Source organism: Motacilla alba, unplaced genomic scaffold, assembly GCF_015832195.1.
Source record: "Motacilla alba alba isolate MOTALB_02 unplaced genomic scaffold, Motacilla_alba_V1.0_pri HiC_scaffold_48, whole genome shotgun sequence".
NCBI classification, from domain to species: Eukaryota; Metazoa; Chordata; class Aves; order Passeriformes; family Motacillidae; genus Motacilla; species Motacilla alba.
The window spans coordinates 279,472-306,428 of record NW_024037590.1 but is presented as its reverse complement, the minus strand read 5'-3'; the positions used below and the strand labels follow the sequence as shown (position 1 = coordinate 306,428).

Here is a 26,957-nt window from a genome sequence, read left to right as displayed (position 1 = left end):
CAGCGCACCATGGTCCTCTCGAACCCAGGTTTTATCCCATTTTTCTTGCCGCGGGCTAGGAAGTCCATTGTCCTTTTCATAATCAAACAAGTCCCAAAGGCTTCTCCGGTCCAGTAGAATGCTATCTGATGGAAGATGGTCCAGTCCTCGATGTCTTCGGGAATAATTCATCGGCCTCTGGTCTTGTGCTAGACAGGACTCAAACAACTAAGCTTAACAATCCACATCTGTTCCATACCGAGAGAGATATCCTTGTTAACACTCTGAATACCCGATATTCAGTCCTCACTGGAAATCTCTTTTTCGAACTAAGAGATTTCCCAGAAGTAGATTAAAATTCTGAATAGTGTGTGCTTCTTCCCTCCGGTCGGGAGTAGCCAGGTGTGCTGCCGAAGGTGTAATTCCTTGTTTAACTGAAACCTCGAAACCATGGGTTCCTGCTGTGTTTCACATGTAAATGTATTCTATTGGTGTGGTATGTGTGTGTGTGTTGGTTTCTCAATACTGCTGGCCGCTTTTCCTGGCTTTTTCTGAAACATGTCCAGACGCGATCCCCACACCAACCCCGATTCTTTAATATCTATCTACCTTTAATATATTTTATACTACCTTGTATCTGCTTTCTACCTAAATAAAATATGAATTTTGACATTCATCCATAACAGAAGTAAACAAAAGAAGAGTGAATCGGTACCCGGTAGTGCCTAACCCCTACACACTACTGAGTAACATCCCCCAGCACACCAGTGGTTTAGCGTGACAGACCTAAAAGATGCTTTTGGGGCATGTCCACTGGCAGGGGAAAGCAGGGATATATTTGCCTTTGAAGGGAGGACCCCAATTCCGGGAGGAAGCAACAGCTTCAGTGGACTAGGTTACCCCAAGGGTTTTCTGAATCCCCAAACCTGTTTGGTCAAGCCTTGGGAGAAGTGCTACAACTCTTCTCCATCAAACCTGAGATAAAGCTCATCCAGTATGTAGATGATTTGCTTCTCTCAGGACGGGAAGAAAATGAAGTTCGAGAATCCACCACAGCATTGTTAAATTTTCTGGGGAACCAAGGACTTCGGTATCAAAAGGGAAACTCCAATTTGTCGAGAGGGAAGTAAAATTCCTAGGACGTGATTTGTCAAGGGACACAGCAGCTGAACCCTGAGAGAATTGCGGGGATAGTCTCACTCCCACGGCCAAGAACTAAGAGGGAAATCAGAAGGTTTCTAGGCTTGGTGGGATATTGTAGGCTGTGGGTTGAAGGACACACGCAGGCTGTCAAGTTCTTGTATGAAAAGCTAGTAGAAGAAGAGATTAGGTGGGAAGAAGACAATGAGCAAAAGTTTGGAGCTTTAAAGCAAAAATTAGTGCACTGGCACTGAGTCTTCCTGCCTTAGACAAACCTTTTTATCTGTTTGTAGATGTAGAAAGAGGGGTAGCTCATGGAGTACTAGCCCAGGACTGGGGAGGATCCAGGAAACTGATGGCCTGTTTATCAAACCTCCTAGACCCTGTCAGCCAGGGATGGCCGACCTGCATTCAGGCAGCGGCAGCGACTGCCCTACTTGTAGAGGAAAGCAAAAAATTAAGCAGCTGGGGGAAAATTGAAACTCCCAAACTCAGTTAGGAGTATCCGGAGCCAAAAGGCTGAGGAATGGCTCACCGATTCCCGAGTGCTAAAGTATGAAGCCATCTTAATAGATAATGGTTTAGAGCTGATCGTGAGTAACCAACTCAACCCTGCCCAGTTTTAGTATGGAGGAACTAATACATGATTGCCTAGAAGTTATAAACTATCAAACCAGAGTAAGAGAGGACCTAACAGATGAACCACTCTAAGGAGGGAAATGATTGTGCATCGATGGATATTCACGGGTAATAAAGGGGCACAGGGTATCAGGGTATGCTACAGTGGAGGAAGGGTTGGTGGCCATGGAAAAGGGAAAGTCACCTTCCAGCTGGTCAGCCCAGTGTGTGAGCTATATGCCTTAAAGCAAGCTCTGGAAACATTAGCACGGAAATGGGGAACAAAATATACAGATTCAAAATACGCTTTTGGTGTAGTGCATACCTTTGGGAAATCTGGGGAGAGAGGGGGCTATTAAATTCAAAGAGAAAGGAGATTCACAAAAAAACCCCTTATTTTAGAAGTATTAGAAACCTTACAATTACCAGAGGAAGTGGCAGTAGTGTACATTAAAGGACATCAAAAAGGGTGACTCAAGAGGCAAGAGGGAGCAATTTAGCAGATAGAGGCCAAAAATACAGCTGAATCAGGGGCAGGAAAACTAATGATGGTGTTAAACCCCCATGGGAGAAATGCAAGAAATCCCTGCATTCAGTGGGACGGAAGAGGAAGAACTCCCTAAAATAGGAGCCAGGAAAGATCACAAAGGGAAGTGGAGATTAGCAGGGAGGCAAATGTTGAATAAACCCCTTGGTGGGTTGGTGTGTTGGTTGGTGGATTGGTCGGTGGGTGGGTTAGTGTGTTGGTTGGTGGGTTGGCTGACTGGTGGGTGGGTTGGTTTGGTGGGTGGGTTGGTTGGTTGGTTGGTTGGTGGGTTGGTTGGTTGGTTGGTGGGTAGGTTGGTTGGTTGGTTGGTGGGTTCGTTGGTTGGTGGGTAGGTTGGTTGGTGGGTTGGTGGGTTGATTGATTGGTTGGTTGGTGGGTGTGATGGTTGGGTGGGTGGATTGGTTGGTGGGTGGGTAGGTTGGTTGGTGGGTTGGTGGGTTGGTTGATTGGTTGGTTGGTGGGTGTGTTGGTTGGTTGGTGGATTGGTTGGTAGGTGGGTAGGTTGGTTGGTGGGTTGGTGGGTTGGTTGATTGGTTGGTTGGTGGGTGTGTTGGTTGGGTGGGTGGATTGGTTGGTGGGTGGGTTAGTGTTGGTTGGTGGGTTGGTGGGTGGGTGGATTGGTTGGTGGGTGGGTAGGTTGGTTGGTGGGTAGGTTGGTTGGTGGGTTGGTGGGTTGATTGATTGGTTGGTTGGTGGGTGTGATGGTTGGGTGGGTGGATTGGTTGGTGGGTGGGTAGGTTGGTTGGTGGGTAGGTTGGTTGGTGGGTTGGTGGGTTGGTTGATTGGTTGGTTGGTGGGTGTGTTGGTTGGGTGGGTGGATTGGTTGGTTGATTGGGAGTTTTTGGGGGGCCGCTGGAGGGGTTGTTTTTATTTTGTAAGATGTGCTGAGGGGCTGGCAGCTGCTGTGGGTGCGCTGGCACAGCCCCGGCACGGGCAGGGCAGCCCAGGCCGGGCCGAGGGGCCGGGAGCGGCCGCAGGAGCCGCAGGGCCACTGTGCCGGGGAGCCCAGCCGGGCACAGCGATGGCCTCGGGGCACTGTTGTTATAAATAAGAAGCTTGACTAGGCCAATATTCTAGCAGCAATCAATTTATTAATTAATGTGGTAAAGTATGAGCAAAACAGCGCTGGGTACAGTGGGGGAAGTTTTCCCTCCAACTGCACACCGATGGTTGGGGCGTACAGATATTTATAGGGGTGCACATAAGCTTTTTTCAGCAGTTTCTATTCCCAATTTTTACGTCACAATTCTATACACTATTGTGAGTTAGTTTTTCTCAGGATGTACCCCAGAAAGGAGTATTCCCAGATGGTGGGGTCCGACTTCCGAAAGAAGAAAGAGGTCTTCCAGCTGGTGCGGTCCAGACTCCAGATGTGGGCCCACCTTTTAATTGCAAAGACTATAAATCTCATAGCAGTGATGTCCAGCTTCCCTTGGTCGAAGCTATCAATCCTTGGGTTGATGTTCATCTTCCTTTCTCAAGCTGCTTTTTACTGTTTTGCTAAGGTGTTGAGATAAGCATGTTTCCTTTACATATATTCTAAACCTATATTTTCAAAGCTCCTTACTACAAGCAATATTCTAAAATTACACTTCAAAAGGTTATTATTGTAAAGCTGTTTAATCCTTAGCTACGTGCAAAAAGTTCCTGTCTAGCAGCAACATCCTTAAAGCTTTACTTCAGATGCTATAACAGTTAATTGCAAACAAAGGATAAGTTCAAAGGCCTTCTTCCATGCTTTACTCCCTCAGTTATTTTTTTTGGAATTCATCCTTTAATTGTCCCATGATCAGTTTCCACACATATCACAATCACAAGCACACACGCTGCCTGTATGTACCTGACACGAAACACAGCTTTGTATCTCACAAGTGGGAAACTCTCTACAGCACCGTGGTGTGTTACAGACAGTGTCTAGTGGACGGGGATTCCTTCAAGACTCTTGAATTAAGAGTTGGTTTAAACTTTTTTTTTTTGTGGGCGTGTGAAAAGCTTCTGTTGCTGTGCAGCTCCCAGGCAGCGCCAGGAGCTGGGCCCTCGGGGCTGCTGCTGCTGCTCTTGGAGCCTCCTCACAAGGGGATCCAGGGAGATCCACAGGCAGGGGCATCTCAGCTCCACACTGTGTCTCTTTGGGGCTTGTTCTGGAAAAACAACCTTCTGGGAACTGTTGGGAGGGATTAACTACTGCAGCATCGTAAGGCCACTTCCCTGATGCCCAGAAAAGGCTGGAAATAAATCCCTATAGACCAATATCTATAAAGCAGTCATTTGTTTATTGCAGCGCTGGTGGTGAGGGGGATATCTCCACCTAACTCACCCACCCTTGTCATGTGTTGTAGTTTATTTATACAGTAATTATCGCTGCATATTGCAATGTCATTATAACATCATCTAATTTACATAATTTACATGATTTACTACTGTTATTCCATGGAACTAATTTACATAAAGTTATCTCATAGTTATAATTAATTCTTCTGTACTGTGCTTGCACTTCCCCAGTTCAGGTGGTTTTGGGGGTCTTCTTCAATGAAGACTCAAGGTTTCCCTGAACATTTCAGCTTTGTCTTTAGAGCATGCACAGTTATGGTGTTCCTTGGCCTTTCTGGATCTAACCGGTCTAAATTCTCCATTTTGTGGCTAATTGGCTTTACATCTGCCAATTTCTCATTAGTACATCCTGCTGCTGCCCAATACAGCTAAACTTGTCTATTTTTGAAATTATTCACCTGGTGAGTTTCTGTTTATTTAAGCATTAAGGGACTAGTTAACCATATACAGGCTATTACATTGTATAGAAAGTAATGACTCAGGTTATATTGGTGTCTTATAACTCAAGCTATGTAAGCATCTTGTAACTTTGACCCAAGTTATGTAGGTATCACCTCCTATTAAGAGGATTTGTTTAAGATTTTCCAAAGCGTGTGTTGTGATTCTGTGATCTGTGAGGAGGTCTTTGTGTGCTGGTGCAGGTCTGCCCCTCACGGATGATCATTTTCCGTGGCTGTCATAAAACTCCACAGCAAAATAATGCCATTTCCAGAGAGCAAGAATTCTTCCGCTTTCTGTCTTGCATGTTTAAGGAGTTCAGATCTTTGCAAAGCTGTTTCTTTCTACTTACTCCTTGAACAGTGGACAAAGCAACACCAAGTGTTTGCCAGTTCTTTCTAAGTTCTTTCTGAGAGCCTGGGAGAATGGTCTCTGGCAGCTGAGAATCTGTGGGGCTGAGACTCGTGTCTGTGCTAAAAGATCATGGGAATAAGGTGGCTCAACACCTTTGAGGCCCTGGACTTTTCATTCAGTCTTTGGCCTGGGGCTGGATTTTCCCTTTCTTTCTGCCTTTTCGCTTTAAAATCCCCCGCGAGTCAGAAGATGCCATGACCTGAATGCAGTTTCTGTAAGGATGAGTGAGGTTCTTCCCTTGGCAGGCAAAGGCAGCAGCCAAGAGGAGCTCAGGCTCAGCAGGGGCTGCACCCATGAGCTGGGGCTGCTGGTGGAGCATCAGCTGCTCGGGTGACCTCTGGGGAAAGGCAGCGCTATCCTTTATCTTTGAGAAAGGCAGGGCTATCCTTTATCTCCTGGAGAGGCAGCGCTATCCTTTATCTCTGGGAAAGGCAGGGCTATCCTTTATCTCTGGAAAGGCAGCGCTATCCTTTATCTTTGGGAAAGGCAGGGCTATCCTTTATCTCTGGGAAAGGCAGCGCTATCCTTTATCTCTGGAAAGGCAGCGCTATCCTTTATCTCTGGAAAGGCAGGGCTATCCTTTATCTCTGGGAAAGGCAGGGCTATCCTTTATCTCCGGGAAAGGCAGCGCTATCCTTTATCTTTGGGAAAGGCAGGGCTATCCTTTATCTCTGGGAAAGGCAGGGCTATCCTTTATCTCTGGAAAGGCAGCGCTATCCTTTATCTTTGGGAAAGGCAGCACTATCCTTTATCTCTGGAAAGGCAGGGCTATCCTTTATCTCTGGGGAAAGGCAGCGCTATCCTTTATCTTTGGGAAAGGCAGCGCTATCCTTTATCTTTGGGAAAGGCAGCACTATCCTTTATCTCTGGGAAAGGCAGCGCTATCCTTTATCTTTGGGAAAGGCAGCCCTATCCTTTATCTCCGGGAAAGGCAGCGCTATCCTTTATCTCTGGGAAAGGCAGCGCTATCCTTTATCTCTGGAAAGGCAGCGCTATCCTTTATCTCTGGAAAGGCAGCGCTATCCTTTATCTCCGGGAAAGGCAGCCCTATCCTTTATCTCCGGGAAAGGCAGCCCTATCCTTTATCTCTGGGAAAGGCAGCGCTATCCTTTATCTCTGGAAAGGCAGCGTTATCCTTTATCTCTGGGAAAGGCAGCGCTATCCTTTATCTCTGGAAAGGCAGCGCTATCCTTTATCTCTGGAAAGGCAGCGCTATCCTTTATCTCTGGAAAGGCAGCGCTATCCTTTATCTCTGGAAAGGCAGCGCTATCCTTTATCTCCGGGAAAGGCAGCGCTATCCTTTATCTCCGGGAAAGGCAGGGTTATCCTTTGCTCTCTGGGAAAGGCAGGGCTATCCTTTATCTCAGGGAAAGGCAGCGCTATCCTTTATCTCTGGAAAGGCAGGGCTATCCTTTATCTCAGGGAAAGGCAGCGCTATCCTTTATCTCTGGGAAAGGCAGCGTTATCCTTTATCTCTGGGAAAGGCAGCCCTATCCTTTATCTCTGGAAAGGCAGGGCTATCCTTTATCTCTGGGAAAGGCAGCGCTATCCTTTATCTCTGGAAAGGCAGCCCTATCCTTTATCTCTGGGAAAGGCAGGGCTATCCTTTATCTCTGGGAAAGGCAGCGCTATCCTTTATCTCCTGGAGAGGCAGCGCTATCCTTTATCTCTGGGAAAGGCAGCGTTATCCTTTATCTCTGGGAAAGGCAGGGCTACCCTTTATCTCTGGGAAAGGCAGCGCTATCCTTTATCTCCGGGAAAGGCAGCGCTATCCTTTATCTCCAGGAAAGGCAGCGCTATCCTTTATCTCTGGGAAAGGCAGCGCTATCCTTTATCTCTGGGGAAAGGCAGCGCTATCCTTTGCTCTCTGCTGACAGCTCTGACCTAACCCTAACCCTCTGGGAACCTGAGCGGTGCCAGATGTGCCTCCGGGACAGGGCGAGACGTGGGGCTGAGCCCTGAGCCCGAAAGGGGTCGCGGAGAAGGCAGGGGCAGCTCTGCTCCTCCCTGCAGGGTTTGTGCCCTGCTCAGAACCAGTTCCCATCCAGCCGGGGCAAACACCGTCCTTAGGGCACGGAGAACAAAGGGCTTCCCACCCCTAAGCCCGGCCCAGGAGCCGGGCTGGGCTCCGTTTCCTTTTCTCCCGTTCCCCTCCTGTTGTGTTTCAGTTTCCTTTTCTCCCGTTCCCCTCCTGTTGTGTTTCAGTTTCCCATTTCTCCCGTTCCCCTCCTGTTGTGTTTCAGTTTCCTTTTCTCCCGTTCCCCTCCTGTTGTGTTTCAGTTTCCTTTTCTCCTGTTCCCTTCCTGTTGTGTCTCTGTGTCCGGAACTGCTCGGGCCATGCTCAGGCCAGCAGGGTGGCAGCAGGGTGGACAGCAGGATGCCAGCAGGGTGGCCAGCAGGTTGGCCAGCAAGATGGCCAGCAGGGTGGACAGCAGGATGGCCAGCAGCGTGGCCAGTAGGATGGCCAGCAGGGTGGCAAGCAGGACCGCAAGCAGGATGGCCAACAGGACAGCCAGCAGGGTGGCCAGCAGGGTGGCCAGCAGGATGGCCAGCTGGATGGCCAGCAGGGTGGACAGCAGGACGGCCAGCAGGGAGGCCAGCAGGATGGCCAACAAGATGGCCAGCAGGATGGCCAGCAGAGTGGCCAGCAGGGTGGCCAGCAGGATGGCTAGCAGGATGGCCAGCAGGGTGGCCAGCAGGATAGCCAGCAGGATGGCCAGCAGGATGGCCAGCAGGGTGGCCAGCAGGGTGGCCAGCAGGACAGCCAGCAGGACGGCCAGCAGGATGCCAGCAGGACGGCCAGCAGGATGTCCAGCAGGACGTCCAACAGGATGGCCAGCAGGCCGGCCAGCAGGGTGGCCAGCAAGATGGCCAGCAGGATGGCCAGCAGGGTGGCCAGCAGGCCGGCCAGCAGGATGGCTAGCAGGGTGGCCAGCAGGACAGCCAGCAGGATGGCCAGCAGGATAGCCAGCAGGGTGGCCAGCAGGACGGCCAGCAGGATGTCCAACAGGACAGCCTGTAGGATGGCCAGCAGGGTGGCTAGCAGGACAGCCAGCAGGGTGGCAAGCAGGATAGCCAGCAGGGTGGCAAGCAGGATGGCCAGCAGGATGGCAAGCAGGATGTGACAGAGCTTGGACACAGGACGTGCCCAGAGCAGAGGGTTGGTGTTGCTGGCAATGTTACATTAAATACAGCACAGTAAAATTTACCACAACTGAATAAAATTTAAATTGAAATTTATACAACTTACATTTTATGCCATTAAGTACCATTTACTACAACTGACATTTAAACAAATACAGCTTAGAGGTTTACAGCATTAATTACAATTCAAATTGAAGTTCATACAACTATAAATTAATCTAAGTAAATCTAACTTAATGCAATGTAAGCCTTATTTCATATAACTTAGAGTTAATGCAAGTAAATACTATTTAACATCATTTAAATTTAAACTGATACAACTTAGTTTTATGCAATTAAATAAAATTTAATAGGATTTAAATTCATACAACCTAAAGTTAATGCAAGTAAATATTGTTCAATAACATTTAAAGTAATACAACTTAAATTTATGCAACCAAATAACAGTTTAATACAAGTTGAAATTCATACAATTTTAATACAAGTAAATGCAAATGAATGCAATCTGAATTTAAATTATGATTCATACAACTTAAAGTTAATGCAAGTAAATACTGTTTAATACCTCTTAAATTTAAACTGATACAACTTAAATTTATACAGTTAAATACAGTTTAACACAATATAAGTTTAAATTCAACTTAGAATTACTACAGGTAAATACAAATTAATGCAGTCTGAATTTAAATTCATACAACTTAAAGATAATGCAAATAAATACACTTACATTTAAACTAGTACAAGTTAAATTTACACAGTTAAATACGATTGAAATTTAAATGATTACAACTTCAAGTTAATACAATGCCAAATAAGATGAACACCTATCAAATTGATATCAACAGCAACGAAATACCCACAAATCAACTTTTTGCAAAAACTATGCGTCTTTTCTTTGGCCCTGTGGCCAAGCTTCGTGGGTTGGGAATGAACATGTTTGTGTTTTCCAGCCTCAGGTATTTCTGTCTCCTTGGAGTCCAGCTGATGTTTTCCATTCCAGGTATTTGCACGCGTGAGGTCCTTAAGTAACGCTCTTCTCCTTCCCTCAGGAACTCTTCGATTAGTGCCACCTGCAGTCAGAAAGAAATGCTGTCACCAGCAAGTCCATTTGCCTCCATAAAAACTTCAAAAGCTGCTGCAATTAGTTTATTTCCCAACTGATAATCATCAGAAACAAAATTTCAGAGAGGCTCTGCTTGGAGAGCTGGTTGCAGCAGTGGTGCCTGACTTTGTCATTGTTTTTGTTTCCTCCATTTCTGTTTGGATTCAGCTCCTTCATTGCTGTGGAACAGAGCTCTACTCAAGATGCACACCGTGCATCATGGGAGGATCTAAAGAATCTGCCCATTGCGTTTTAAGGCTGAAATAATTTTAAAAAAAATCCTGCTCTGACAAGCTGACAGGCATTGGGTGGAGTGTGGCTTCGTCAGGCACAGCACAGAGGAAAGGTGTTGTACCTGAGGTGAAGACAATACAGAACAACTCACTCCATTTTCAGAAGGCTTCAAACCTGGTTTTTATTCTAGCATGCATGCTTTTTATATATTCTTAAAAAGCTCCTAAGTTTACACTTTACTCATTGGTCAGAAGAGACAAAGTGCTTATTGGAATAGAGAGTTGCAGGTTTCTCTTGTTTATCCTTTCTTTCTTTCTTAGTTTCTATGTCAACGACCTTGGCGGGAAATCCTTCAGGGGTAAACACGGATCCTCCCATCAAACTCCTCTCTAGCTCAGAGAAGCCAGTGCAAAACCTCTTCCACAGAAAGGACTGGGAATTGATCCAAGTGTGGCTGCCTCTTACATTGATCCTGAGCTGTCCCTGAGGTGCTCCTCAGCCCTGGCCTTGGACTGGAGCCGTGCCACAAGCCCTGGCCCTGCTTTGGGTCGGTGACGGGGTGGTTTTGAGTTGGTGTTTTGGGATCAGTGAGGGGGGGTGTTTTTGGGAGAGGCAAGCAGGAAAGTTTATGCACAGTTCCATCTCCTGCCCTGGGGTGCCGAGGGCACAGAGAGTCTGTGAGAGAAGCTTTGCCTTCTCCTCCTCCTGCCCACGGAGCTGGCAGGGGGGACCTGTTCAGGGGATGGGCTACACATGGCACTGCATGATGCTGTGGGAAAGAGTTTTGTGCTGTGCTGGTGAAGCTCAGTGGGCTCTCGTGCCTGGGCTTTGGTTCCCGTGCTGCCAAGAGATCCACTGGCACAGGAGCACGGGGAGCTTGGGGCTCTCCAGAGAGCCCCGTGGGCTGGCTCTGCTGTGATGGGCTCGGTGTAGAAACATGCAGAGGATTAGAGAGGACTCCTGGTGGCAGCCTGGTTTTGGAGAAGTTGAAATAAAAGCCTGGGAAATCACGGAATGGCCAAAAGCATGTGGGTAGCCTGGGGAAGACTGATCCCATAGGGCAGGGCTTGGCCCTGTTAACCACAGCCACTGAGCCCGCAGGACTCTTCTGCCAGAGACCAAATTAAAGTGTCTGCATGACTTTCCTCTGCCCCTAAAAGTGCCTGTTCTGTTCTGGGGGTAGTGCTGGTGTCTGCGTGAGCACAAATGGCAGAAAGAGGCAGGAAAACAGGTCCCAGGTGCTGGCTGGGATGTGGAGTGAGTCTTTTAGTGAGTCAGTCTCATAATCTGAAGGTTGTGATTTCGATCCTCACATGGGGCACCAGTTTGTGGAAGCTTCCCTCGTGGATCCCCTGGACGGGGAGACCCCTAAAAAGTTCTGTGCCAGGAATGAGAGACGGATGGGACTTTGGGGTTTTTTGGTCTTTAGGTTGTTGTTCATTTTTCTCTCATCAAAAGTTGGGTATGCCGCCTACATCTCAGACTTGGCGTACAAAGAGAAGGCACCAAAAGTCACAAGACACACAGATTTAAAGTCTTTTAAAGCTATTTTGTCCAATTAACTCCTAGAACTCTTCCACTTTTTACTAATAAATAATTATTTTTTTGTTCATGCAACACCTGTACTGCAGTTCTTTCTAACCAATTGCTTTTGTGTTCCCAACACTGCAGAAAATGGAGTAGATGAAGAACAAGAAGGAGATCAGACAACTCCCAAAACCTCCATCTTGTCTCCTATCTACCTCCATACTAAAAACCCAAAACTCTGTAAGTTTTTCACCCTGTGATAAACTAACTGCTATCTATTTCACATACTCGTAGATTCCAATTCATCCCAAAGTCTTTCTCCGTGGACGAAGGTTAAAACAGTGTTCCCCGGGGGTCAGGACTTCTCAGGTCAGGCAGAGAAATATTCCCTGTGCCCTGGGTTCCAACCCAAACGGGACACCAGAACAGCAGCAGGATTTACAGCAGCTCTTTAGGACCACCCAGCAGTGTCTGTGCTGCTGGGAATGCCAGCAGGCAGCAGCAGAATTCAAAATGGAAAACCTTTCAAAAACATTTCTCCTCCCCCCACTCAATTTCCTCACAGCATAAAATAAAACCTTAGATTCTCATCCGGTCACCACCCTTCAGGTAATCAATTCTCAGTCCATCAAGGAGAGAGGAGTCCCTCTTGCACCACAGGCTTCCCCTGGGAGCACAGCTGAAACCTCTTGTGTTTCCATGTCACTCATGGCACCGCCCGGAGAACGTTTGCCTTTGTGACCTCTTCCTTCCATGTCCAGTGCTCTCACCACTGCACATGGACCAGAGCTACTTCTAGGGTTCCCCTTTTAAGGATGCTTTGGTCAGTTCCAAAAAAGCGACAGTCTCTCTCTGTTTCGGGACACCAGTGCCCCCCAATTTCACCCCCTGGGGCCGAGGGGTCTTGAGAACAGAGATCTTCCTCTCCATCTCTGTTCACACCACTCCTTCACTGCCCTCTCTTGGCTCCAAGCCACTGCCTCCCCCTAAATGCAGTCTCTGTATCACGGGAAAAATGGTTCTGTCCATGGCTATACAAGAAAAGTCCAGCCAAAAGCCACTCCATCATCTCCTCCCACCTAGGATTCTTCTCAACTTCTCTCGGTCATCCTTCACTTGCACAACTCTGCATCACACTTGTCCATTTCCTCCTGTTTCATCCCTACCTCCTCATTCAGCTCCCGGAGGATCAGCATTTGCAAGGTTTCCATCATCCCACAGAAGGGTTAAAATCACAGTCTCTGCCTGTCCAGAACTCCCACGCTGGCCCTGTGGGGCACTTTCTCGCCGCCCCCCCTTCTCCTTCTCGGCCAGGCCAGCGCTATCAAATTTCAAGGTGGCACTGGCAAGCTTTCTCTCTCGCTCTCTCCTGGGGGAGGAGGGGAAATGGGACTGCCCAATGTCTCTCAGTGCTCCTCCACCCTTCCATCTTGCAGGGGCCTTCACCCCCCTTCTCTGCCCAAGGCTCCGGCCTACCTCCCTCGGCCTCGTGGCTTCTCCTCCCCGCCCAGCCTGCAGCTGGGCAGGGGAGGTCTGACCTCTTCACCGACCAGAACCCAGAGAGTTCCCCTGGGAGTCCTCTGCTTTCAACCCCTGTGTTCTCAGAGGCATATCCACATCCTCAGTGGCCACACCAGGTGCCAATATTCACATCTGAGCACCCATTGGTTTGACCACCGCCTCCCAAAAACCTCACTTCCTTCTCAAACCGCCACAACTTGGCACCTCCTCTCTTTTCTGCCATTTGAACGGACCAGACTGAGGGACACTTCCTGCCCAGGGAGCAAGCTGCTGTCCTGCCCTTTGCTGCAGGCTGTTACCTTCTGTATTTTGGTCCACACACGCTCTCCAGTTCTTCCTGCCAGGATGTCCACGGCGTCTGCCATCATTGACTGCAGCTGTAGCACCACATACAATCAGTCAGTGTGGAATTCACCGAGAAATCATTTCTCTGAATACACAAATTAAACCCTAATTCAAATCCTTGGCACTCTGATGATTTTGTGACTCATCTTGCACACGGTGAGCATGGCAAACTCATCTTTGCTCCAGTCCTTGCACTGCATTCCTGTGGATCTAAAATTCTGTACTATTGCCTTCCCACAGGCCCCTTCCAGGGCAGTCCTGGCACCCTGCACCCTTCCCAACCCCTGGAAAATAGTTCAGAGACTCTTAATTCAGAGACAGATAGACAAGGGTTGGCTCCAGGGTGTGCTGCCCTTAGCATCAGTGTTTAGGAACAAACTGGGGAAAGCTGGTACTTGAGACCCGTGCTATTGCTGTGCTCTAAACAATTCTCTTCCAAAATGCTGGGTGAAGTTAAAGGGAATGCAAACAGAATTTTTGGAGTCTCTTCACAAGCGTTTTACACAAGGAATTAAGATGTACTAGCACTATGGGTGTCAGCATTCCTGGGCTGTGCTCAAGGCACAGGACTCACCCAGAGGCATCCCTTCAGGGAGGAGGAGAGACACCATCTGTCCACTGATGCACACAAGAAGGAGATGTTTTCCCCTCCTCTTTTCTCCCCAATCCCTTGGATACCATAACTTTTGGCTGTAGCAATCATCCCAGTGCTGGCCCCTGCTGGAGCTGGGCTGGGTCAGCCCAGGGCCCAGCCCGTGCTTCTCAACAGCCCCAGGGATTCTCCACCGACTTGGGCACCTCTGCAGCAAGCCTGACAAGTTACCAGGAGCAGGCAGGCAGCTTTGTTCTGAGACAGGGAGCATGTGGTGCTGGGACCCAGCACAGAAAATCTGTTTTCCCTCTTTTTCTCCTTCTCAGCTATACCCTGCTTCAGGCTGTTTTGCTGCAGATGCCTTCTGAGGTCAGAGGTGTCAAGGCAGCAAGAGCTGAATCACTGCGATCATTTTTCCAGACTGATCTGGGGAGGTTTTGGGGGCAGAGAAGGGATTTTCAATAGCTACTGACAGGTGAGTCCTGGTGGTTCAGTCAGTCACCCTTGTAGGTGATCAGCTCCTCCTCTATCAAAGCACTGAAGGAGGATTTGAGAACTCTTTTAGGTCCCCACGCTGGACAAAGGACTTCCAGAGCACAGGGTGTTTCAGATTAAGCTCTTTTCTGACCCAGAGATGGGGTAACTGAGAGGCATTTTAAAAACCTTTATTCTATTTTTTTCTATGTAAACCTTCTATCAAACTTTAAGAATTCTCCACAAATCCATTTCCCACAAGGGTGGAAGTACAGAACTCTGCCCTGGCCCGTCCTGCTGTGTCTCTCAGCCTGCAGAGGCCAAAACAAGTGTTGGAAAACAAAACCTACCAGCTTGTCGTCCTCCTGAGAGACTCTCTGCAGGTAGGGAACAGTGGCCAGCTCAGCCATCGCCTGGGCCATCACCTGCGCCTGTTCCTCCCCTCTCTGCAGGTGGCTGAGCAGGCTGGCGTGGTGGAATTGCTCAATGGCCCGTGCACAGGGGCCACGCTCATCCTGTGGGCCCGGGGAAAGAGAGGAGGTGAGAGGAGAGGCACAGGGAACACCTTTGGAGCCCTGTGCCTCCAGGCTTCCCCTCGGTGTTTGTGCTGCTCCCGCTCTCAGCACTGTGCCAGCCAGCACCTCTCAGGCCCTGCTGCTGGGACAGGATTCAGGGAGGCAACAAGAAGAACTTCTTGCCACGAGCTCTCCAGTAGGGCTAGGAAAATAAAGCTGGCATGACAGATGGGAAGGGGAGACAGCAGATAACAAAACACAAACAGTTTTCTCCTTTGGAATTGGCTTTTCCATCAGCCCCTCCTGAACATCACCTGACTTTCCTGGATGGCTTTTACAGTCTCAGGGGAGAGGCTGAGGAAAGTGTGCAGGGCCTCAGCTCACGGTTTGGGTGCAGACAGGCCAAGCCATAGTTTGAAAGACAGACCCTGGAGGAACTGAAGCCTGCAGGGGTGGTCTCTGACCGCCAGGCAGCCAGGAACATGGCACACTTGAAGCATGTTCCAGCTTTCCCAGCTTAGCCAGAGCTGTGTGTGTAAATGATGTCATGAACTTCAGGCTGGGTGGCTGCAAAACAAAGGGGGCAGAATTGACTTCTCTGAAGTGTTGCCATGGTTTGATCAGCTTGGGTTTAGCACTGAGCTGGGTTGGTCAAAACCAGCCTGAGCAGAACAAGAAGTTGGATTGCATGTTGCAAATGAGGTAGAGATCAGCAGAAAGAAATGTTTGTTCTGTTAAACCCCAAAGATACTATTTTTTCTTCTCCAATGAAGTTGTAAGGCTTGAGTCTGTAGCTGAAGTTTGGCCATTTTTGATTTAGCCTACGTGTGGTGGAAATAAGATGGAATCGTGTTTGCAGCTTGAAGACAATTGTGGAATACTTTAAAAGAAACAGAAGTGGCCCAGTCTCTGTCAGGGCCATAAAGAGAGGTCAGTCCTCAGAAGCAGAGCAGCTCTAGCTCTGTGCCCATCTCTGTTCCCAGGCAGAACTGGCACTGCCCTCTGCTCCTTGGGTCAGAGGTTCCATCTTGCTGAGATCACTGAATGCTCTGAAAGCTGAAGGGAAAGGGAATATGTTTCCCATGACAATGGACATGGACGTGACAGCTGTTTTTTCCAACCCAGGGACTCCCTTTTCTCTCCTGGGGCTTTCTTCCCCTCCGTGGCAGCTCTCACAGTGATCCCTGGGGCTGGTTAGGAGCCCACAGGCCCCCAGTTCAGCCCAGTTCCCTGTCCTTGCTGCTGTGGAGGTGGCACCAGGGTAGCCCTTGCCTAAACCCTGGGGCTGCTGTGCCAGTCTCCTTGGAGAAAAGGTCACTTGGCTGCTGCCTTGCGTGGTGCTGGGGTTTCACCTGGGTTTTCTGGGAGTGCACTTGGGTTTCGGCAAGAATATTTGAATGTCAGAGGGGAGGTGTAAAGCTGATGGAAAATACTGCTGTGGGGGAGCAGTGTAAATCCCTACAGCAGGGACTGCTCTCATCTCTGACAGGATGAGTTTCTTTTCCTTGTGCCCTGAAAACCAGACCTCTCTGCTTATCTCTGCCTGAGCTGTGTGGTGCTGTTCCTCCAAACTCATTTACAGACGAGGGGAGTTATGGGGAGTGCCAAACCTGCCTGACTTCAAAGTTTTTTCTCTTCCTGTTACTCTTTTGAGACTGCAGTAATTGCAACAGAGGAATCTCACCTCCAAAAGCAAAGCCAGAATTGGGCGGGGATCAAAAAAAATTTAAAACTGCAGTTTTTCTGGGGCTTTCAGAAAGACCAGGATTTTATTGTGTTCCCAGTATCCAACCCCACACTCTGTCTGTAGTTGTAGCTTCTAAGGGAATGCCCCCAGCAGGAACAGATCCTCCCCTTTCCCGAAGCTGCCACTTGCATTACTCTGCACATCAGGAGCTGGGGCTTTTGGTCATCCAAAGCCAAGAGCAAAGGGCTTCAGGAAAGCACTGCAGAGAAGCAGCTGTGTTTCCCCAGAGGTGTCTGCCCTCCATCCACTCCGCTTCCCTCAGTGTGGATGCTTTTGGCCAAGCCCTGCACACAAGCTCCAGCGCTCACTGCTGCTCCAGCAGCTGCCCTCTAGAAAGAAGGGAGCCTGAGCTTCCCCAGATCTCTAGCTCATGTTTCTTTGCTCAGCAGAATAATTGAAGAATTGCATGGAAACAGTCCCGTCTATGTGCAAATTTGGTTGTTGAGCCTTGTGCTAATTGTCAGCGCTCGTCATGGCAGGAGGGGTGAAGCAGAGGTAGCCACCATCATCTGGCACATGAGAAGGTTACTTCACACCTTCACTCCATAGGGATCCAGATCTCAGTCACTAGAAATGCTTCAAGAAGCAGGGATGAACTCCTGATGGAGCTCGGGGTGGGAGGTGCAGCCTACTGTGGATATGAAATAAGAGTGAGGAACTGTGTTGGTGGCTGTGTGCAGTAGGGATAAGATATCACAGGCAATAAAGATGGGAGAAAATTGCATGCAGAGGGACTTTCAAGAAGCTGTGGTCACTGTTAAGGACCACACTTAGGTCCTTTTCATTAGGACTCCTTTTCAAAAGAGTCTGAACCCACCAGACCTCTGTTCCTAATGCAGTTCACGGAGCATTTCTGGACACTGCAGGAGTAGCAGGAATTGCTCCCCAAAAGCACATGTCCTTCCCACACACCACATGCCAGAAAGGGAATGGGAAACTCACCTTTATCTTGGAGCTTCCTATAAAAGCCATGGCTGCCATGATCCTTTTCCCAGTGTTCTGCCAAAATGTTTCTGCTTCTTCCTCCATGCTGGAACCGAAAGTCATTTTCTGGCCTAGGAAGTGAAATCACAGAAGCACAGAGACTGAGTTTATTCATCTCCATTTTTTTAGGCGATCTGGCAGGATGCTGGCTGAACTGGAGGAGGAGTGAAGGGGACGGGAAGAGCTGCCCGTGCTGTCAGGGCTGGAAATGGGTCCCAAGACACCCCTTCCCCCTCATTTAGTAAGGATTGTGGGGGTCACCCCCGAGCCAGGCCAGTTCTTGAGCAACTTGGCCTACCTGGAAAGACTGGCAGTTTTTGAGTCACAAACTTCTCCACAGTTTTTCCAATCTCTTTGTTTCTGAAGCCCAGAGTCAGTAAGTACTGTTGGCCAGGATTAGATTCAGCCTTCTCTGGCAACAGGTGAATTCCATGAGGATCTGCACAGGGAAAGGAAAATAATTTGCACTGTCGTATTTCTTTTCATCTGTAAGAGAAGTTTCCTTTCTTTTTTGAGAAAAATATGAGAAGTCTAAGAAGGAGTGAAATGGTCTCCAGAAACCTTCCCAAAACTCAGACAACAAAACCAACACATCCAGCCCTCACTGGGCCTTGAATGTTAGGGCTCTGCAGCCTTTTGCATCAGCAGCTTAAATTTTGCTGATGCCTGAGATAAAACATATTCTGCCCAATTCCCCACAGCAGTGTGGAAGAGTCTGAAGGCCAAGCAGCCCAAACTCTCCAGCTCTCTGCAACTCTTCTGAATTCAGCTGCACAAACAAAGTCCACAGTGCTCGAGGGCAGCTGAAACCTGCTGTTACCTGTAAATATGTGCTGCACGTAACCAGGGTGCTTCTCTGCAAAGGTTTTGTTGGCCTCCTTTATCTTGTCAGCCTTGTCCTCTTTCTCAAAAGGTGTGTACAGAACAGAAAATGAGGCTTCTCCACTGAGGGCTTCTTGAGTCATCGCCTAAAAAAGGGCAGAGAAATTATAAATTTAGTGTTGGGTAGAGGCTAGCTAAAAAAAAAAACCCAAACAAAACAACTGAGTGGTTTGGAAGGATATTCCTTGAACCTCCATCTTCAAGGAGGAGGCAGGGACAAGTGAAACTCTTTTAGATGGAGAGAAAAAGTGATTCCATGCTCTCTGAAAGTCACATCAAGAAGACTTAGGAAAAAATGCCTTCATCAGCCATATCCTGAATTGTTGTGTCAGGGGAGGTTTGGGTTGGATGTAGGGACAGGCTCTTCCCCCAGAGGGTGGTCGGGCACTGGAACAGGCTCCCCAGGGAGGTGGTCACAGCTCCAGGAGCAGTTGGACAACACTCTCAGGCACAGGGTGTGACCCTTGGGAATGGCCCTGTGCAGGGCCAGGAGTTGGTCTCAGCCCTCCTTGGGGGCCCCTCGCTGTTGGGGAGGATGAAAGTTCGACAAGAAGGTCTCACAGATATGTGTGCTTGGCAGAAAGATCTCTGAATGTAGAACCTGAGAATGGAACAGAGATGGAAGCCAGTTTTGACATAGAAGAACAAGAGATGTGTGGATTGAGGTTTGCTGAGCCAGTCCTGCTGGACAACTAAGAAAGGAAAGGTTGCGTTGAGATGGAAAGAGGTGTTATGACTTAGAGCACAGGATAAGCTGGCCACAAACAAAAGGATGCTTTTACCAAGCAGAAAGGTATCACAGGCAAACAAACATGCCAATGTGGCGAGTGGAAAAAAGGTCTGAGAATTTTCCACTGCAAGAAAACTGGAAACCAACTTTAGGATTAAACTGTGCCGTACTAACTGACGTGATTGGATAGTATTAACCATAATATGGTAATGACAGTAGTTGTGATAGGCTACAGGTGAAAGTAAAGGGATAGATTGTTTGTTGTCTATTAAGATGCTCGGCAAAGAAAAATAGAAAATGCAATATAACCAAAACGGAAGGGTCTTCAGGCTTGTCTGCAGCTGGAGCTGACAGCTGGAGCTGCAGGCTCTGTCACCCACGACCTTGGGCTGCTGTAACATCTTGGATACAATAAACTGAATTTTGTATACAATAAACAGCATTTTGTATACAATAAACTGATGTTTGTATACAATAAACTGATGTTTGTATACGATAAAGTGCAGTTTGTATACAATAAACTGCAGTTTGTATACAATAAACTGCAGTTTGTATACAATAAACTGCAGTTTGTAGACAATAAACAGCATTTTGTAGACAATAAACTGCAGTTTCTATACAATAAACTGCAGTTTGTATACAATAAACTGATGTTTGTATACAATAAAGTGCAGTTTGTATACAATAAACAGGATTTTGTATACAATAAACTGCAGTTTGTATACAATAAACTGCAGTTTGTATACAATAAAGTGATGTTTCTATACAATAAACTGCAGTTTGTATACAATAAACAGCATTTTGTAGACAATAAACTGCAGTTTGTATACAATAAACTGATGTTTGTATACAATAAACAGGATTTTGTATACAATAAACTGATGTTTGTGTACAATAAACTGCAGTTTGTATACAATGAACTGAGGTTTGTGTACAATAAACAGCATTTTGTAGACAATAAACTGATGTTTGTATACAGTGAACTGCATTTTGTATACAACAAACAGCATTTTGTAGACAATAAACTGCAGTTTGTATACAATAAACTGCAGTTTGTATACAATAAACTGCAGTTTGTATACAATAAACAACATTTTGTATACAATAAACTGCAGTTTGTATACAATAAACAGCATTTTGTATACAACAAACAGCATTTTGTAGACAATAAACTGCAGTTTGTATACAATAAACAGCATTTTGTATACAACAAACAGCATTTTGTAGACAATAAACTGCAGTTTGTATACAATAAACAGCATTTTGTATACAACAAACAGCATTTTGTAGACAATAAACTGCAGTTTGTATACGATAAACTGATGTTTGTATACAATAAACAGCATTTTGTAGACAATAAACAGCATTTTGTACACAATGAACTGCATTTTGAGGAGCTGCCTGGAGTCCCCCATCTCTCCCCGCGGCTCTCCCACCCCGCCGTGGTGCGGCTGCTCCCCGGGCTGGCGGCTCTTACCTGCCAGTAGAGCTGCAGGAGGTCGCTGGTGTCCGGCCCCGCGCCCTCGGCCAGCACGTACAGACACTGCGCCACCATGGCGCTCCTGGGGACAAAGGACAGAGAGGAGTGGGCAGGGAAGGGGCTCTGCGGCCAGGCTGGAAGGAGCTCCTGCTCAAAGAGTGCCAGCTGAGCTCTATACCAAAGGTTACGCACAACTCCCAGGCTTTGTCCAACTTTTAGACAAGCGTTAGCAAACACTTTATCTTTGTCCAACTTTTAGACAAGCGTTAGCAAACACTTTATCTTTGTCCAACTTTTAGACAAGCGTTAGCAAACACTTTATCTTTGTCCAACTTTTAGACAAGCGTTAGCAAACACTTTATCTTTGTCCAACTTTTAGACAAGCGTTAGCAAACACTTTATCTTTGTCCAACTTTTAGACAAGCGTTAGCAAACACTTTATCTTTGTCCAACTTTTAGACAAGCGTTAGCAAACACTTTCTCTTTGTCCAACTTTTAGACAAGCGTTAGCAAACTTTAAATTTTTAGCTCCCTGAACTCCCTGCCAGCAAATAGGCCTGGATGTCATTCAGGGCCACAGTTGGGTTATTCATGTTACAGCAGCTGGGAGGACCGGAGCTCTGCTGCCCCTGGGGTCGCACACGCAAAGCCGGTGCAAAGCTGCCACGGATTTGGGCAAAGCCTGGCTCTTGGAGGATGTGTCACTGCTGAGAGCTGTGGAAAGGGATGCAGAGGAGCTCTCTGGAAGGAGCCCGAGCAGCAGAAGTACCTGGCAGCCTCCGAGTATCTGTGCAGGCCCCGAAAGCAGGCAGCTTGGCGCAGGTGATTGCAGAAGTGAGAGGGGTTTTGAATGATGCTCCTTGGGGAGAGGAGAGGGATGGACAAGGTTAGCCTGGGATTTCTTACACCACTAAAGCTCCTGAGAATCAAGCAGTGCCTGAGACAGACTCCATATGCACTTCTGCTCTGTAACTCAGTGCTACATCTCAAATGTCAGATGAATTCTGTCTCTGCCTGCCTCTCCCTCTCTCTCCAGCTGTGGTTGATGAAGAAAACATTACTAAAAAAATATTACTTAAAGGTTCATTTCGTTGTGGTTTTATCCTAAATGCAATTTCATTAGGGGTTTGTGTATTGCTCTAGAAAAAATGCTCCAGGGGTAATATTCTCTCTTGCCTTTGTCATGTAGGTATCGTAAGCAAAATTCCTCTTTTCTCACTATTAGACTGGCTCTTCCTGCACAGCATTCATTCCTAGTCTTGGTTTCATTTTGGATTTCAGTCCGAGCAGTGAATCCAGCCTGTGTTTCCTCTTACCTGTGGGAATGGTGCAGAGCAAGGCCAGGCTGCCCCAGGTTTAAGTAGCAGATGACGAGCTTTGACTCGATCCAGCTGGCAAGCCTGGAAATATCATCTGGAGAGGACTTCAAGGGGTCCTCTAGAGCAAAGCCTTTACTGCAAAGCTGCACGTGAAACAAAACCATGATTTCTAAATATTAGAATACACCATTTGCTGGGTGGAAACACTTTTTGTGACTGATCAGTGGAGAAAACTGAGGTGTAATAGACTCTGGCTTTAACTAAAGTCAGCATTACAGAAACCAGTACAGAGGACAGAAGGGTCTTTCAGGGATGCTCTGGGTTTTTTGTTTCTGAGAGCTGGGTTTAGAGGCTGCTGAGGAGCCTACAATTCTGTGATGCCAGCTCTACAATTCTGCGATGTCCCAATCAATCTGTCCACAATCCCAGGGATGAATTCCCTCATACATTTTCCTGGTATGAACATTCACCAGCCTTTCCTCTCGGGAGGAGACAAGTCCTCCTTTCTTCTAAAGTTACCCATGGTGCTGTTCCTACCACAGCTCATTTCAGAATATAGGGGGCAAAAAAGCACTTAAAAGGGTGACAATCATTTTACTCACTGACTGCTATAATGTTTATGGCTTTAAAAAATTACTTCAGTATTGTAGAAAAAAAAAAAAGAAAAGGAATAGGATATTTGCCTGTGAACTGGAAAGCCCTAATATTTGACAAATGCTTTTGAATGAAGTTTGGCAGAACAGTGCTAAAATAAGTGCAGTCCCTTTCTCAGAGTTTCAAGTGCCTGGCTGATGGTGTTGGAGTCAGAGTGGAGAGAAAACATTAGCTGGGCAGAGTGAAAACTCCGCAGTTATTGAGAGGGCATTTGTTGCTGATAGAGCTAAGATTAAAGAGAGGAGCATTTTTTTAACTCTGTGGGATTTCAGTTTCCTCCACACATCAGTACAGTTAAGAACTTGGAGAAAATACAAAATTACCTGACATTCTTTGGTTCAGTCCAACACTTCCCCCCTTCTGTGATTTATTTACAACTCCCACTTTTCAGATTTCAGGCGAAATCACATCTCAGCATTTCTCTCCGACCCTAGGCATTCCAGGTTGGAGCCCCTGGTTCCCTTCGCTATCCCTGCCCCCGGGGAGTGCGGGCACAGCCCTGGCTTTGCCGTGCAGGTCTCACACCTGCAGTGGGGTCACAGCCCTTTGGCCCCGTACCTCCAGAGCCGTGGAGAACTTGGCGGCGGCCGCCGCGAAATCCCGCTGCCGGCACCGAGCGCTGCCGTCGCGCAGGGCCGCCCGCAGCCCCGCGCCAGCATGGTGCCACCGGCTGTCCCCAGGGCCTTGGGCAGGAGCCTGAGCCGCTGCTGGTGGCCCTGCTGGTGGCCCTGCTGGTGGCAGCGCTGGTGGCCTTGCTGGTGGCACTGTTGGTGGCACTGTAGGCGCCACCGGCTCGCCGGACTCGAACTCGGTGTCCACCTCATCGGCGCAGATCAACTCTGCTTCTATTTCCCTGAGTCTGGAGAGAGGGATGTGAAGCGGAGGGCTCGGGAGTGTCCCTGCGCTGCTCTCTGCTGCTGGTGACTCTGCTTTCGTCCCCGACGCATTTCCACGGCTTCCCGCTTTCCGCTTACGGCTCGCTCTGTCTGCGCCCCTCGGGGGTCGCTCTTTGGGTTCCTCTGCCTCTGGCCACGCCTGCAAGAGAGGGAGTGGGAGGTGAGGAGAGAGTCGTTGTCATTTAAAGTCATTTCAGAGAATCCCAGGATGGCTTGGGTCGGAAGGGACCTCAAAGGTCATCTCATCCCAGCTCTTTGCCATGGGCAGGGACACCTTCTGCTATCCCAGGCTGCTCCAAGCCCTGTCCAGCCTGGCCTTGGACTCTGCCAGGGATGCAGGGGCAGCCACAGATTCTCTGGGCACCCTGTGCCATGGCCTCAGCATCCTCACTGCCAAGAGTTTCTTCCTGAAGTCCAGTCTAAATTTCTTTCAGCCTAAAGCCATTCCCCCTCATGCTTGTCACAGCTTGCCTTTGCAAAATGTCCCAGGAGAGCTTTGTTTTGTTCCCAGAAGTGATTTCTGGCAATGCTTTACCATGGATTTTAGCACCAAACAAGATGACATCAAGGGGCAATATGTTAAAATTAGTTGCTTTCCATTCTTTTAACTTTCCTGGATGCATTGGGATAAATAGGTTTGGAACATATTATTAAATTAAATTGGATGAAGAAAACAGAATGAAATAAAAGGCAGGTGTCTGGGAAAAAAAGTCTTTTCATAGTCTGGAGTGGAGATCTGATGTTCCTTCTGTGCTTTATCCTGTAAGAGGAGGGCAGGTATTCTGTCCTATTCCAAAGTACCATCTGAGGTGCTTCTTCTGATCTCAGCAAGAATGGGTGTTTGTTCATGGAGAACCAATTTCAGAATCTGCTTAAACATATGAAATCTATTTCTACTCTGAGCACATTGCTTGTGCTTAGGACACGTATTACTGTGATTACTATTAAGTTAAATAACACATCAGAGATCAGGTTCCTGTTCTGTTTGTTCATGTTCACTGCCAAAGATGTTGTTAAACTGATGGAGCAGAGGAAAGACGTCTCTTTTGGTGTAAAATGGGGATCCAGAAATCAGGCACAGAGAAATGAACCCCACTCAGGGACACGCAGGAGAGCCATGGCCGAGCAGCTTCTCCTTTGCAGGGTGTGGTTTTCTCAGAGTAGCCAGGCTAAGGGTGAAGAGATGGAGAATTCTTGACTCCATATTTCAGAAGGTTGGTTTATTATATTATGATATGTATTATATTAAAAAAATACACTAAGACTATACTAGAAGAACACAGAGAAAAAGCATCAGAAGGCGAGACAGGAATAGAAAGGAATGAATAACAAAGGCTTGTGACTCCCAGAGAGTCTGACCCAGCTGCCTCCTTGATTGGTTATTAAGTAGAAACACCTAACATTGACCAATGGAGGATGCAGCTGTTGCATTCCACAGCAGCAGATAATAATTGTTTACATCTTGAAGCTGAGGCCCTCAGCTTCTCAGGAGAAGAAAATCCTGACAAAAGGATTTTCATAAAATACCATAACTACAGCAGGGCTCCTGCAGTTCTCTTCCCCTTAGGGAATTCCCGTTTCAGAAGTGTCCCGAGCCAGCTCAGCACAGCTGGACTCACCTCAGGGGCTCTTGAGGAAGGTTCCTGTTGAACAAACATCTGGGAAGGGAACTGCTGGCTCAGTCCAAGCTCCTGGGCCACCTGGAAGAACACAGGGATGAGTGCACTCAGGTTTGCATGGCTGTCCCTGAGGACATTGCTTCTCGGTGTTTTCCCAGCCTATCCCAACTCAGGAATTCCAGCTCAGCTCTTCCTCCCCTCCTTGGGAATCCTTTCAGCCCTGACCTTTGAAAATGGAACAAACAGGACCTGCTGGAAGAAGCCTTACTTGATGAGAACACCAGAAGGGAAGTTGTTCTGAGCCCCATCCTCCCTGGCCTTGAACACTTCCAGGGCAACCTCTGTTTGCTGTGGGCAAGCTGTGCCAGGGCCTCTCCACCCTCCTCACCATTCCTCCTCCAGGGAGGAATTTCTTCCCAAAATCCAATTGCACCTTGCCCTTTGTCAGTTGGAAACCATTTCCCCTTGTGCTGTCCCTGCAGGTCCTTGTCCAGAGTCCCTCCCCAGCTCTCCCTGAGTCCTTTCATGGGCTGCAAGAAGCTCTAAGGATTCTCCCAAGCCTTCTTCAGGCAGAGGGGTCCCAGCTCCCACAGCTTTTCCCATAGCAGAAGAGCTCCAGCCCCCCCAGCACCCTCTGATCCCTCCTGTGGGCTGATCTGGGAGGGGACTGGGAGAAACCCATTGTGGTGTCTGGGCAGTGCCGGGGCTGGGCTGTAAACTGGGGTGCTGGGGATGCAAGGAAAAGCTGCTCCCTCCTTAGTGCCCGCAGTGATGGGAGATATGGGTGTGCCCTGGCATGGCCAGCAGCTCCCGTTACGTGGCATGGCCAGCAGTTCCACTTCCCTGGCATGGCCAGCAGTTCCAGTTCCTTGGCATGGCCAGCAGTTCCACTTCCCTGGCATGGCCAGCAGTTCCAGTTCCCTGGCATGGCCAGCAGTTCCAGTTCCCTGGCATGGCCAGCAGTTCCCATTCCCTGGCATGGCCAGCATCCCCCGTTCCCTGGCATGGCCAGCAGCCCCCGTTCCCTGGCATGGCCAGCAGCTCCCGTTCCCTGGCATGGCCAGCAGCCCCCGTTCCCTGGCATGGCCAGCAGTTCCCATTCCCTGGCATGGCCAGCAGCCCCATTCCCTGGCATGGCCAGCAGCTCCCGTTCCCTGGCATGGCCAGCAGTTCCCATTCCCTGGCACGGCCAGCAGTTCCCATTCCCTGGCATGGCCAGCAGCCCCATTCCCTGGCATGGCCAGCAGCTCCCATTCCCTGGCATGGCCAGCAGCCCCCGTTCCCTGGCATGGCCAGCAGCTCCCATTCCCTGGCATGGCCAGCAGCTCCCATTCCCTGGCATGGCCAGCAGCCCCCGTTCCCTGGCATGGCCAGCATCCCCCGTTCCCTGGCATGGCCAGCAGCCCCCGTTCCCTGGCATGGCCAGCAGTTCCAGTTCCCTGGCATGGCCAGCATCCCCCGTTCCCTGGCATGGCCAGCAGCTCCCATTCCCTGGCACGGCCAGCAGTTCCCATTCCCTGGCATGGCCAGCAGTTCCCATTCCCTGGCATGGCCAGCAGTTCCAGTTCCCTGGCATGGCCAGCAGCCCCCGTTCCCTGGCATGGCCAGCAGTTCCCATTCCCTGGCATGGCCAGCAGCCCCTGTTCCCTGGCATGGCCAGCAGCCCCCATTCCCTGGCATGGCCAGCAGTTCCAGTTCCCTGGCATGGCCAGCAGCCCCCGTTCC

General features: G+C 48.6%; 1 protein-coding gene across 1 annotated transcript; it reads right to left on the bottom strand.

The window, feature by feature from the left end:
* Positions 1 to 9,396: 9,396 nt before the first annotated feature.
* Positions 9,397 to 25,271, bottom strand: SPATA16 (spermatogenesis associated 16). The gene is made up of 11 exons (XM_038126668.1): positions 25,233 to 25,271; positions 23,276 to 23,752; positions 22,061 to 22,206; positions 21,514 to 21,603; positions 20,742 to 20,826; positions 18,473 to 18,620; positions 17,951 to 18,091; positions 17,611 to 17,723; positions 14,757 to 14,921; positions 13,295 to 13,372; positions 9,397 to 9,681 (listed from the first exon to the last, which is right to left on the bottom strand). The coding sequence occupies exons 1-11, from the start codon at positions 25,269 to 25,271 to the stop codon at positions 9,475 to 9,477; spliced, it is 1,689 nt and encodes a 562-aa protein (XP_037982596.1). The 3' UTR covers positions 9,397 to 9,474.
* Between the last annotated feature and the right edge of the window lie 1,686 nt (positions 25,272 to 26,957).